The 13,997-nt window shown below is 35.0% G+C and overlaps 1 protein-coding gene and 1 long non-coding RNA gene across 2 annotated transcripts in view; both read left to right on the forward strand.

Moving 5' to 3' along the window:
• The window catches only part of LOC127645734 (uncharacterized), a 67,947-nt gene that overhangs the window by 20,029 nt on the left and 33,921 nt on the right, over nt 1–13,997 (forward strand). The window contains exons 4-7 of the mRNA XM_052129396.1: nt 7,467–7,565; nt 7,686–7,839; nt 8,088–8,297; nt 8,491–8,832. Coding sequence (XP_051985356.1) covers nt 7,467–7,565; nt 7,686–7,839; nt 8,088–8,297; nt 8,491–8,832 — 805 coding nt within the window. The remainder of the gene's footprint in view (nt 1–7,466; nt 7,566–7,685; nt 7,840–8,087; nt 8,298–8,490; nt 8,833–13,997) is intronic.
• Nucleotides 1,546–8,499, forward strand: LOC127644938 (uncharacterized). The gene is made up of 3 exons (XR_007970755.1): nt 1,546–1,684; nt 7,407–7,839; nt 8,088–8,499. It is a non-coding gene; the product is annotated as an uncharacterized LOC127644938 (long non-coding RNA).

Consider the following 13,997-nt stretch of genomic DNA (forward strand, 5'->3'; position numbering starts at 1 on the left):
GACACAATTATTTTATTGACATTTTAGATTTGTTTCCAATGAGATACTGAGTTTATATAGTGACTTTGCTGTTGTAAACATTACTGTTGCCACTCTAGAAACAACTTTCTTTAAAAATAATAATATGTTTTTAGCAATTATTTTGAAAAAAACCCAAAAATCATTAAGAGTAAGACAACATTCTTTATTACAATATTAGTTTTTTTTATCCAGGATGAAAATGAGCATGTAAACGCACTCCACACAGTTTAAATGTTGTTCCCCTGTCCATAAATCCTGATAAATCCCCTGGCAATGGGTAGTGTAACTATTCCATTCCAGATTTCTGTATTGTATGTTTTCAGCAGAAACACCTAGGCATGTAGATCTGTGTGGCCATGTTGCTGAAGAATCTTCAGCAACTGGTCAACGGCATTGCTTTTCACTTGGAATAGGGATACCCAGGTTGCTAGATCTGTTGCCAGTGATATTTTGTTTTCCTGAACTGTGATGTCGTTATTTTCCCCAAGGTCCATTGCTTCCACAAAGTCACACTCCCAGTCATTATCTTCCCATGTGCGTGATGACTCAGTGGACAACTGGTCCTCCATAGAACTTGAGGCATCATCGGAGTCACTCTGACACCCTGTGACTAGTTCTGTGTGATCACTCAGACTATCTAACTCTGTTTTACGTTTTGCTATAGTTTCAAGAACACGTTTGGCTGCTGTCCAGGATCTTAGATATTGCTTGAATGTTCTCCCTTTTCCTTATTCATTGTGTATGATTTCTGTAAATATTATAAGATAATACCTCCATGTGTTTCCAAAATTAGAGTTGTATGCCCCAAATGCTAAGCTGTGTTACTTACCTTAATCAGGCTCTTGGATAAAGGCTGAAAAAGAAAACCAGAGCACAACATTTTGTTTGTTAAATATAAGTTATTGACAAGATATGTGGCATGATATAGATATTATTATTGAACACAAAAGGAGAATTAGAGTGGTGGCATTAATTACATTTACTTTCATTCAATCAATTCTATCTATTCTAATTTTCATTGAATGAATTAATGAATGGTGATGGAAAGCAAATAACTTGCATGTGGTTTTGCATATGCATATGGTACCAATAAATATCAACATAATAATAGATCAGTTTAGACCTAAATTGTTAGTCTATGAATTAGTTTTACAACGATATTTTACAATACAATGATCAATGGTTAACCCCCCTTTATAATGTATTTAAAAATTAATTTTAGGCAGATTCCTTTATTTTTTTTATACAGACTGCTGTATTATGTACTTGCTTTCTCTCAACAGATTGTTACTGATGCAAATACAAATGAAGTTTGCAGCAGTTTTATGATGATTTATTTTTCTTTTTGGCAAGAAACATATAAATCGGAAGATTTTCATTACTTTTTTATACATATGTTTCCAGTGAGCAATCTGTTTTAGGAGGGCTCTTAAAAGCGTAATATTTATACTTATATTCAAGTCTCCAGTTAATGACGTCACGGCTCATGCACGAGCCAAATCTGGAATGGACCAAAGGGAGCTACGAAACAGAAACACGCGTATGCTTTTGACAGTAGTAGTAAAATAAGTGAAAACTCGATTGCACAGACTGGTGTCGTTCTTAAAGGTTGCAGATGTTGTGCAAGCGCTTGGTGTTTTGACTGCTGATGAGACCCAAGCAGGTAAGTGTATATTAATAGGTATATACGATTTGTGAGGGGAGGACGGTAACGTGAAACGACTTTAAGAGAAACATTGTTGATTTATTACCTCACATCTTTAAAAAAAAATTTTAATGACCTGGATAAATAAAACATCTATAGTCAGTGTCAGACGGCCTATCATCATTGAGCAAGAGCAGGCCATAGTAACGGTAAGATTAGTCTAAACCAATGTTTTGTGTAGAAAGGAAATACTTTTGCTTTAAAACAGACATAAATTGGTACATGTTCTAATATTTTGTTTGTACTAAACTGCATAGGTTAAACATAGTGCACTATTTGAGGGGACATCCACTTTGTAGTGGTCTCCGAATTCATTTTGGACAATCAAGGGCACTCATTCAATCCCATAATGCACCGCAATAACGAGTGTATGACCAGACCAGACTCAGCTGCTAGAGTCACGCTAAATTAATTTCCACGTCTCGTCGAAAGTTGCGCACACAGCAAATGCCGATAGTTTACGGTCTATTTTCTTTGCCAGCAGGTATGGATGACACACAGGCCTTCCTGTCCACTCGGTGTCCGAATTCACTCATTCAGGTGGACTATATTAGTGGATAAATGTAGGGAATGGTGAATGAGGGTATAGAGGGCGATTTCGTATACATTTATGATATACTTACCTTGATTATTGAATGAACTCGGTAACTATGTACAGAAAAAAGTAGATTATATATACATATAAGACAGAGAACGTTATTATGGAACTAATTTAACAAATTGTATACGTTTTCTGACCAAAACAACAAATATAATTGTCGAAAAAGCAGAACTGTAATCTCTCTCAGTCAGAGGATGCCAGTAGTAACGGACGAAGTCTTGAGACATCAGGCTCACGCAGTTCAAATCTCGCGCCACAGCCTGCTTGGATCGATTGACCAATCAGAATCGAGTATTTTAGAAAGCCGTGTAATAACGTATATAGTTAATGGGATTTTTCTCTCAGTGAAATTAACTACAAAAAACATTCATACATTCAAAACAGGTGGGCCAAAAAAAAAAAACCATATGGCCAAAAGTTTTTTACCAGTTTTGATTTACACAGCATGGGGTTTTGTAAAAAAAATTATGTTTTACTTTTTGTACGTAAGTGTCTCTTTACGTGGCTCAGTGGAATCATAGCATTCACCTGTCAAATATTTCTGAATAATGGCACCACATCAGGGCATACATCATTTCACTGGTCATTGGGGTACTGTAATATTTACTACTTTTGTGCTCTTGCTCTCTTGTATTATTTTGCCTCTACAAATAAGCAAATATAATTTGAACTCAAATCTGTTTTTCATGTGCATCATAGTGGGATAATTAATGATTAACAGTTGGCCAGTCAAGCAAAACATAATTACCTGCCTCCTTTCTTCTTTTTACAGGAGATGATTTGCTGCTGTATTGTTGGCACTTTTGTCATCTGACCTCTATAATGACATCCAGATTTTTGTTGTGTCATTTCCATACATGCACCAATGCTGGCATTACAGTTGTTGACCTTGTAGCCTATTATACTGATTTATTGTGTTTTTCCCCACTGTGCTGGGAGATAATTGTACTAAATGCTCCATCACATGGTTGGACCACTTCAAGGGATAGTATACCAAAAATGTAAATTGTAATTTACTCACCCACGTGTTCCATCATTGCATTAATTCATCTCTGGGGTTCTGTTTTTAGCATATATGTGTTGTGCTTTATATTCCAAGCCACATGATTGCATTGTGTAAGAAATGGACCAAAGCCAAGTCATTATTATCTGATAATCTCTTCCACTGCTGTAGCTTAGATGATCATATTCAGAGAACAAGAATTACATTTTGATCTTTTGCTCTCATTAAGCAATGGCTTCAGGAGAACTTGCATTTACCATCTAAGTTTTATGACTACCTTATACTTTTATGGTGTGTTTTTCTCCCTTTTTTTTATTTATTTTTTTTTAACTTGGACGAATAAAGCACTACCCATGTGTTCTGTACGAAATTAGGTTAAGTAAACTGCAATTTTCAGTTTAGGGTGAACTATTTAATTAAAAAAATGTAATGCATAGCATGAACTTCACTTAGGGGTGATGTGCAAATACCCATTAGTTGATGGGTCAGTCATTGAATTTGGTTATTGGACCAATCCAATGTAAAGCTATTTAAAGTGTATAAAAACTAAAATATAATTATTAAGTTGGCTTGTGAGAGCCAACTTACTGAAATCCTACTTATACTCTATCTATCTAAGGGTAAATATCTATCTATCTATCTGAGTATCTATCTATCTATCTGAGGGTAAATATCTATCTCTCTATCTATCTAGCAACTAAGTTAAACTTTAAACTACTTTAAACTTTGAACTAATTTAAACTTCAAACTACTTTAAAATTCAAACTAATTTAAACTTTAGACTAATTTAAACTATAAACTAATTTAAACTTCAAACTACTTTAAACTTCTTCAAACTTTCACAAGCCAACTTAAAGTTTGTCTCGACAAACTTTTTCTACTTATTCTTCTGATTCTTCTTCTTGCAGTGAAAGACCAAACTCGGCACAGACCTTCAGACTAATCCCGAATAGTGTGCTATATCTTTTCTAACTGATCGGACTTACGGTTTTCCCACAGCGGATGATCAAAAACTGGACAAATCCCATTGACTTAACATTGCGGAATGTTCAGAAATTTAAATCCCAACTGACATTTTCACACACACAGACAAAAAGGGCCTGTCAGCCCTGCATCTCTCCCTCTCTCTCTCCCTCAGAGGATTTATTTGATCAAGCAGCCAAAAAGTAATGACCTAAAATCTTCATAGCCACACACTAAAACATGCTAAAAACGTGCTAGCTTCATGATAACACAAGCTAGCATCGCCTAGCGAAGTGCAAAAACATGCTAAAAACCTGCTAGCATCATGCTAACACAAGCTAGCATCATGCTAACACAAGCTAGCATCGCCTAGCAAAGTGCTAAAACATGCTAGCATCATGCTAACACATGCTAGCATCAGCTAGCGAAATGCAAAAACATGTTAAAAATGTGCTAGCATCATGCTAACATGTTAGCATCGCCTAGCGAAGTACTAAAACATGCTATCATCATGTTAACACATGTTAGCATCGCCTAGCGAAGTGCTAAAATATGCTAAAACGTGTTAGCATCATGTTAACACATGCTAGCATCGTCTAGCGAAGTGTTAAAACATGCTAAAAATGTGCTAGCATAATGCTAACACATGCTAGCATCGCCTAGCGGAGTACTAAAAAATGCTAAAAATAGGTTAGCATCATGCTAACACATGCTAGCATCTCCTAGCGAAGTGTTAAAATATGCTAAAAACGTACTAGCATCATGCTAACACATGCTATCATCGCCTTGCGAAGTGTTAAAACATGCCAAAAACGTGCTAGCATCATGCTAACATCGCCTAGCGAAGTGCTAAAAACATGCTATTATCATGCTAACACATGCTAGCATTGCCTAGCGAAGTGCTAAAAGATGCTAAAAACGTGCTAGCATCATGCTAACATCACCTAGCGAAGTACTAAAACGTGCTATCATCTATCTGTCTGTCTATCTATCTGAGGGTCAATATCTATCTATCTATTTGAGGGTCAATATCTATCTATCTATCTGAGGGTAAATATCTATCTCTATCTATCTATCTGAGGGTAAATATCTATCTATCTCTCTATCTGAGTGTCTATCTATCTAGCAACTAAGTTAAACTTTAAACTACAAACTACTTTAAACTAATTTAAACTTTAAACTCATTTAAACTATAAACTACTTTAAACTTCAAACTACTTTAAACTATAAACTACTTTAATTTAAACTTCAAACTACTTTAAACTTCTTCAAACTTTCTGGTCCAAACTGTCACAAGCCAACTTAAAGTTTGTCTCGTTATTCTTCCGATTCTTCTTCTTGCAGTGAAATTTCTATATCAAACTCCTCCTAGAGCTTTAACTCTACATACTCCAAACTCAGCTCAGACACTCAGACTGTTCTGACTTAGTGTGCTATATCTTTTCTAACTGATCGGACTTACGGTTTTCCTAAAAATAACAAACTCGGAAAAAACTCCCATTGACTTAACATTGCGGAATGTTCAGATTTTCAAACTGGCCAACTGCCAAAAATTCAAATCTAAACTCCTTGAAGCCCTAGACCAGGGGTGTCCAAACTTTTTTTAGTGAGGGCCAAATACAGAAAAATAAACAAAGGGCCGGGCCACACACTATATTGACACATGAATACTGCGTTTTTACGACCTGGCTTGTTACTCAAGGTCTCAACATAAAAAGGAACAGGAACAAACAGTTTAGGTTTTAACATTTAAAATGAATAAAGAACTGTTTATTATTAAAGTAAAAAGTGTGGTATGAATTAAATACAATGTCAGTTGTGTGTGTTTGCAAAGAGTCAGGTTAATAACTGGAACTGCACTACCCGTGCACTGGAACGACAGGCCTGCAGGTGGCACAGGTGGTCGTAACATTGTAACTCACCTATAATGTGAAGAACATTGCACTCAGTGTACATATCAATGTATAGTAAAAAAAAAGTGACAATTTGCCCCAGGTTGACATTTATGAAAAAAATACTCTTGTCCTGAAAACCTTTCAGTTTAAAAACTACCTTCAAAAAATGTATATTGAACTTTTAGTTTCACAAAAAAAAATATTTTATTTTAAGGTTAAATGAAAACCAACATACTTTGTTGAAACAAAACCTTGCTGGAGAAAATACAGATGTTGATAGGACTTTTGACTCAAAACATCCTAGTTACTCGGATACAGCCCTGGTGACAGCCCCGTTCTACTTTCAATTATATTCATTAAATATATGAACATGTGTAAACTGCCTGTAATTAAGGTTTACCATATTTAGCAGGACTTGTCAGACTAATAATCTGAGGCAATTTCAAGAGACTGCTAATTCGCCTAAAGAACAATTCTCACAAATAAAAAATACTTCAAAACTAACGCACACAATTCAAACGCGACAAAGAGGAAGGTGCAGCAAGACACTCGCGCAACAACCAACTCACAGCGCTCGCCCCCGGGGGGAAACGCGTTCATGTGGCAGATCTTTGCGCGGCGCCGCTGTCCATGGTACTAGGTCACACGCTCTCTGCTTTAAGCTTTATAACAGGGGTGTCCAAACTACGGCCCGCGGGCCAACTGCGGTTGAGAAGCACCGTTTCTGTGGCTGGCTGCCTGGCTCCATCTAGTGTTGAAACTGAGAAGTGCAACAGAGTTGAGCTCAAGCTTCTTGTGTGGGCCATATTCAATTATATTTTCAGAATTTGCCGGTTATGGCTAAGGTTGAGTTCATTTTCAGAGGTAAAACTTTACTGCAGTAGAAATTTTATCATTGACTTTCAATAAATACATCTAAACTTAAACTATAAATAAAACATGAATGAATAAATAAATTCTTGTGAAATATGAAGTAAAAAAAAGATAATTACACAAATTAAATGAAAATTAAATTAAATGACACAATATAAAGAAAATGAAAAAAATATTATGCAATAAAGTACAGTAATAGAAATATGGAAAGAAAAATATATCAATAGTAATTATATGTTATAAGTAGGCTATATATACAGGTCATGTCATGATATTTTCATGTTTTAGAAAGTCATTGAAAACATTATGAAAGTTATAACCATACTTTTTTTGTATTATTCTTAGGATGTCAACCCCCTACAGTAAGCAAGCACCGCTAAGAGTGAAGTGTGTGGGTATCTGAAGGAGCCAAAAGGCTTTAAATTTCGTCTCCAACGACAACATAATTGACGTTGGAGCATATAAAGTGACCACACTGTCAGCCCTAACTGATGGTCAGACATGGTACACCTCATTAAGAAATGGAAGTGACCCAGATTTTGAAAAGGGTGGGTCGTATATAATAAAAAATTTCACCCTCTCAAAAAAGTATTGCCGGCAGTGTATTTTTTTAAACGGTTCTAGTAGGAAATTTAAAACCTCTCCATTGGCCATAACTGAGGAGGCAGAGAGAGCTGCCAAAGAGGTCCTCTGTTCTCCTTCCCCATTTGTAACCGGGGAAGAAAAGGAGATCTTCACAAGCCCTGGGTACCTGAGTCTGCGTGGAGATATTGAAAAAGTGAGTGAATTTAAAAGCACAATTGAATATCTAGTACATTATCCTGGTTTACATAACCTAGGTAAATGTAAGCGATTATAATTGTGTTTCTCAATCACAGTCCTGGAGTCCCCTAACACTCTTATTTGAGATACACATTTACGTGAATTAACCTTGATTGGGAATAAGCTACATAGAAAATATTCAGTGTTGGGGATCCCTGGACCAGGACTGAGAAACACTCATCTGTGACAATGACAATTTTCCAGGTGCAAGTGCCTAGGATGACTCGGGGCCAGTATCCCCTCCTGGACCTTTCTTTGAGGTCTGGAACAAAACTTCTGGAGGTCACTTTATGGAGAGATGAGGCATTGAAGGTCCTGTACGTCGGGGATAAGGTGGAGGTCAGCCACCTAAGGGCAAACATTCGGCCCAATGGAGAAGGCAAATTTGACTCCTCAAACTATGCGACTGTCAAGGTAAACAAATATAAATTTCAAAGGTTATCAAAGACAAGTAAACAGTCATTAATAAAACAAATAATAATAATTAAACTGCAAGCAATGACATCTTGTGAATCGTAATCTATACAGTTTTACTGTTTATAATAATCTAACTGTAACACTACCCTTAACCCTAAGTGTGGATGTTTTTTTATTTATTTGTCACCAGATCGTAGAGCGGCAGATCCTTGAAGCAGTGCTGACAATAATTGGAGTGTCCGAAGATGATAATATGATCATCCTTTTGGACAGTGAACTAGAAGACTATGCTGTACCAAGTCATTTTTACCATGGCAATATAAATGACTTGGTACAGCAGCTGCCAATTACATTAAAAGTCCAGCATATACATCATCGTGTGCTGAAACTTGAGGCCGTGGATACAACTGAGGCGACAAAATCCCTGGATACAGCCGAGGATGCAGAATCCCTGGATACAGCCGAGGATGCAGAATCCCTGGACTTTATCGAGGCCGCAGAAGCCGCAGAATCCCTAGATGAAAACACAGAGGCTTAAAATGTGTTTGTGTCATGATTGACTTTTATTTTGATTAGGTTTGTTTTCTATTTCTAAATGTTCTAAGTAATTTACATATTATTAAAGACTGTTTTTTTTTTTCTAATTTCTTGTTGTGTGCTTCTTTGCATTCACCCCATTACATTACAGGGTTGTTTGTTTTTATGGGGTTTTAGAATGTTTTTTTTTTTTTTCAATTTGAATAACATGGCATAAATTACAAAACATATTCTCTGATAGTTTCAGGAAAAGATTCGAAGCATCAGGAATGTTGAAAACAGTGCCATCTTGTGGCAGGTCAAAACCCCAAATGTTTACAGCTTGTTGTTTTATCCATAGACATAATAAATACATAGACGCCCTATTGGCCGCTGGAGCGTACGTCAACGGGCCGCCATATTGCGGAGGGCAACATTCCCATTTCTCTCATAACTGGAGTTGAGGAAAAATGCCTGCCTCATGTGCTGCTTGGGGCTGTACAAATCGCTGCACTATTGAAAACAGGTCTCGGGGAATTACTTTTCACAAGTAAGACTGAACATTTGTTTTTGGTCGTTATATAATTAGTAATAGTAACGTTAGTTGGCCACCGGAGTTAGTCAGACTAAAATAGCTTGCTTGCGAGCTATGAAAGTTGAGACATGAGTTGACATGATTTATAGTATAGTTTTATCTTATATTTTATATTATAAAGTAAATTTCCTGAGATTGGTTCTGAAGATGTGTTTTTTCTCAAGGAGCACATAGAGGAAACACAGTTTGAAATTGACAACCATAATTTTTCTCACTTGTCATTAGTTGTGTCTGTCTTTCACAAACTGAGGATGCACCACATTGCCAAACTTAACACTCTGACACTAGTGGCAACTCAAGAAAAAAGCTATACAAAGCAGTTCTTTTCAAAGGGTTTTAGCTCTAACCCCCTGTGACCCAACAAAGGATGAGTGATTATAGATGATTGATGGATAGAAGTGAAATGAGTAATTTACTATTTGTATTATTGTCTATATTATTCTGCAATTAATATTACATTGTATTTGCTATTATTATATTATACCACTTGCGATTTATCAATCTATTATAGTTACGGTGTTAAATTATTGTACTAGTCACTATTTAACTTATAAATTTTTATTGACTATATTCTGTAATTAATATTTCATATTCTATTGCTATTATTATAGTATTATACATAAAGTATATGCTATTACCTATAATTATTATACTTATGATATTATATAATTATACTATTCATTACTATTTTATTTGCTGTATACTGTTTGTTTATTTTATTGACCATACACTAAACTATTTAGCCTACTATTATTTCTCACTTTATCTTATATTTACTATTTGCATTGCACTGTAGTTGGACCGTCCATATAATATGTATTATCATAAAGGATCCATCAGTTATCTTTGTTATTGTATATTTGGAGTATCTATCTGTAAATATCCCATATTTTAGTGCTATAAAAATACAGAAAGCACCTGCATGTGTGATTTGCTGATTTGTTTTATTTTCTCAATGGCTCAATTGTAAGCACAAGAGAAGCTAAAATCGGATTAAAGACAGAAAATGTTTTTTCCACAATAAGAAAACTTTATTTCATTTAATATGAAAATTAAATTATATCTGAGTATGGGGGTCTTCACAATTCTTATCCAAGAATGAAAAGCCAAATACATGACAAGCCTGAGCTTTGACAATTCCTTATTTAAAAAATAAAATGTTATAAGTCTAACTATCGAGATTTTAAATAACTAGAGATGGAACTTTCTGTACCATGTACGAACCACTGAAATCGGTTGATAAATGTAAACGTTATTTTTGTTTTTATCCAGAAAAACCGCAACTCACCCGTTTACTTGCATTTGATTACAGCGCAGTCTTGCCCTCCGCAAAATGGCGGACGCGTTGAGGTATCGCAGGGCGTCTATGTATTTATTATGTCTATGGTTTTATCAACTAAGCACAAATAAAAAGTCTGACAATGCTAAATGTTTTTTGATAATATAATACATTTATATAATAATAATAATAATAATAATGAAGTGTTTCAATAAATTAATAGATTAATCTAAGGTTATCTGTTTTTTTCTGTATTTCGTAAACGAAAATAATTTCAAACAAGCTCCACATGGTTTCATTATTGAACGAAACAATCAGCTTTTTGGACGAATTGGTTGAAGAATGAATCAATGACTCGACCCGCTGATTCGTTCATGAATAAATAAGCAGTTTGAATGAATCTGTTGAATCTTAGTGACTCACTCAATAAAAGTGAATTGCTGCCACCTAGTGGCAGTTTTAATTTCACATTTAAGGTATAGTTTTAATTATTTAAAAAATAAATATTAAACGTTATGTTTAAAACAAAGCATTGTTAATGACTTATTAATATGTATTAATTCATTATTAACTCCAAGTGAGCATTGCAAAGATTAATTTTGATGCTGAATTCATGAGCTCTATTGTGTCTTGTTACTCTAAATTACTGATTAAATTGTAAGAATTGTACACAAAAGATGATGCATGCATCTAGCACAGCATTCTCAGAAAGGTTGAATATGTTATGATAGCATTTTTTTAACTAATAACTGAAAAAAACATTATTTCCGATTATTGCTCTTGATATTGTAATAATGAATAAAGTCGATTTATTAAAATGGAAAGAACAATTTAGGAATCAGTTAATTGCTTTTTACGCATTAGAAAAACAAGACATTGTTATTTTAGTAGCATTAAAAAGTAGCATAAAAAAACAAAAGGATTACGAATTAATATCTTACTTACATCGTATCTACACTTTTCCTCGAGCGAATTAGTAGAATCCAGTCAGAGTGTCTGTCTGACTGACTGAGGTGAGCAGCACATGTTGTTGAATGCGGCAAAAAGTCCCGCGAACCAGCAGTTTGTTTCTTCATCGGAAACTAAACTAAACTAATCTGATTGGTTATTGCGTTATGAGCTCAACAGAGACTTGTGTGATTGGTGGTAATGCTCAACGCTGGAGAAAGAAGTATAAAAAGTAATCTTGCATGCCACGTGAGGATCTTTAATGCCGCAACATTTCCTTGACTTTCACTATTGAAGTGAAATGTGAAAATAGTTAGATTAATTTTGACTGTGTAGGGGGAATTTTTTAACTATTTTATTTTCTAATGTTGTTGTTATAAAAGTTATGATTTTAAAATATGCTCAATGATAAATTTGAACCATTGAGGCTGTAATCAATCTGTCAATCGATCGATCGATCGATCTATCTATCTATCTATCTATCTATCTGAGAGGATTTTTCCCCCAAATGTTCTTCATAATCCTCCATTAGCAACTGCCTAGCAACCAACCAGAACACCCTAGCAACCACCCAGAACACCTTAGCAACCCACTAGAAACACCGTAGCAACTTTAAATGACTTCAAACTATACTTTAAAATTTAAACTACTTTAAAATTCAAACTAATTTAAACTTTAAACTAATTTAAACTTTAAACTACTTTAAACTTTGAACTAATTTAAACTTCAAACTACTTTAAAATTCAAACTAATTTAAACTTTAGACTAATTTAAACTTTAAACTAATTTAAACTATAAACTAATTTAAACTTCAAACTACTTTAAACTTCTTCAAACATTCTGGTCCAAACTTTCACAAGCCAACTTAAAGTTTGTCTCGACGAACCTTTTCTAGTTTATATTTGTGAATCACCTATGGATATATTACATCTAAGGTCTTTGATAGTTGTACACTTGTTTTGTCTTAGTAATTTATTTACTATTTGTTGGTGTGATGGTCCCTTTGTCTTCCAAATGTGAGTCAAATCTTTACTTTCTTTAACCATTAATGTGTGGGGGAATGCGCAAACATGTCAGTGGGAACTCTTACATGTGAAGATCATATTGCCTAAATTTAGGTCAGTAATAGAGGGTTGTGAGTTGAGCTTTTTACAAGTTACTACAAAGCATTACACAACTGTAGCAAATTAATATGTGAATGATATCAAGTGTTAAATTTATTGCAACCTTTAAAAAGCCTGTTTAATACAGAAATTGTTGATCCTGGTCTAAATAAAGTGCCTTCATAAAGTTTAATATTTGTGTGTGTGTGTTGTCTTTATCCAGAGCACCCCCACATAGCAAAGGAATTTGGCATGTCAGGCTCCCAAATTGTGGTTTGTATTCTGTAGCAGAGGATTCAAAAATATAATGTCCAAATAATCCATCATCTGAGACTGTAAAGCAAATGGATACAAAACAAAGGATGCATGAAATACATTACTATTAACATTTTATTTCATATGACCACTTTTTGTAAAACTGAACTGTCTTCCACATGTACAACACTTGGTGTTATGCATCAAAAACAAACAAATGCAATTTGTCTTGAGTTATTACGTGAAAGGTGGTAAAATTACGGGTCTGTGACATTGCAGTCTCATTGCCAGTAAGTCATACAATTGTACACAAAATTACGAATATATTACGGAACTGGAACGTTCTTGGTTATCTTGCAACATTAGGAGCCCGTAATGACAACGCTGTGAATTGGTAATTTAATGGTAATGAAATGATGGACCTAAGACTTTGTAGTTATGTTGCCAAGAAGTAATTAAATTACCTAGTTTATAAATCTCAATTTCAGCAGTTTGTAAATTAATGTAATCTGCTCTGAGAATAGTGTAAACGTGTGTGGCTCACTGTCCTGGGCGAAGGGCTCGAGGCTTGTCCTGAGCTCAAATACCTCCCAAAAGATGCCAGAAAACAGGACAGCGAGCTGTTGTCTATGGAGCCTTGTATTTGAGATGAGATTAAGTATTTTACAATGCCTCTTGTCCCCGCAAAAAGGAGTGCGAAATTATTAAATCATTGTCTCTGTCACCGAGACAAATTCCTTGCATGTGTAAGCATACTTTCCTATTGGAAAGACAAGGATAAAGCAAGCGTCCCCTGAATGTGAACGTTTGTAATTAGTTAATTATGGCTTGATGTGCTTTCCTGATGTGAAAACTGTTGAAGCGGATGTAGCTGAGATATATGTCCGATGACCAGATGACCATACAATAGTAGGATGAATGGGATGACTAATCGAGTGCGAACTCACATATCCTGTAACAGGAAGAGCCCGTATTTTCATTTGAAATGTTTACACTGCAAA

Source organism: Xyrauchen texanus, chromosome 6 (assembly GCF_025860055.1).
Source record: "Xyrauchen texanus isolate HMW12.3.18 chromosome 6, RBS_HiC_50CHRs, whole genome shotgun sequence".
Lineage (NCBI taxonomy): Eukaryota > Metazoa > Chordata > Actinopteri > Cypriniformes > Catostomidae > Xyrauchen > Xyrauchen texanus.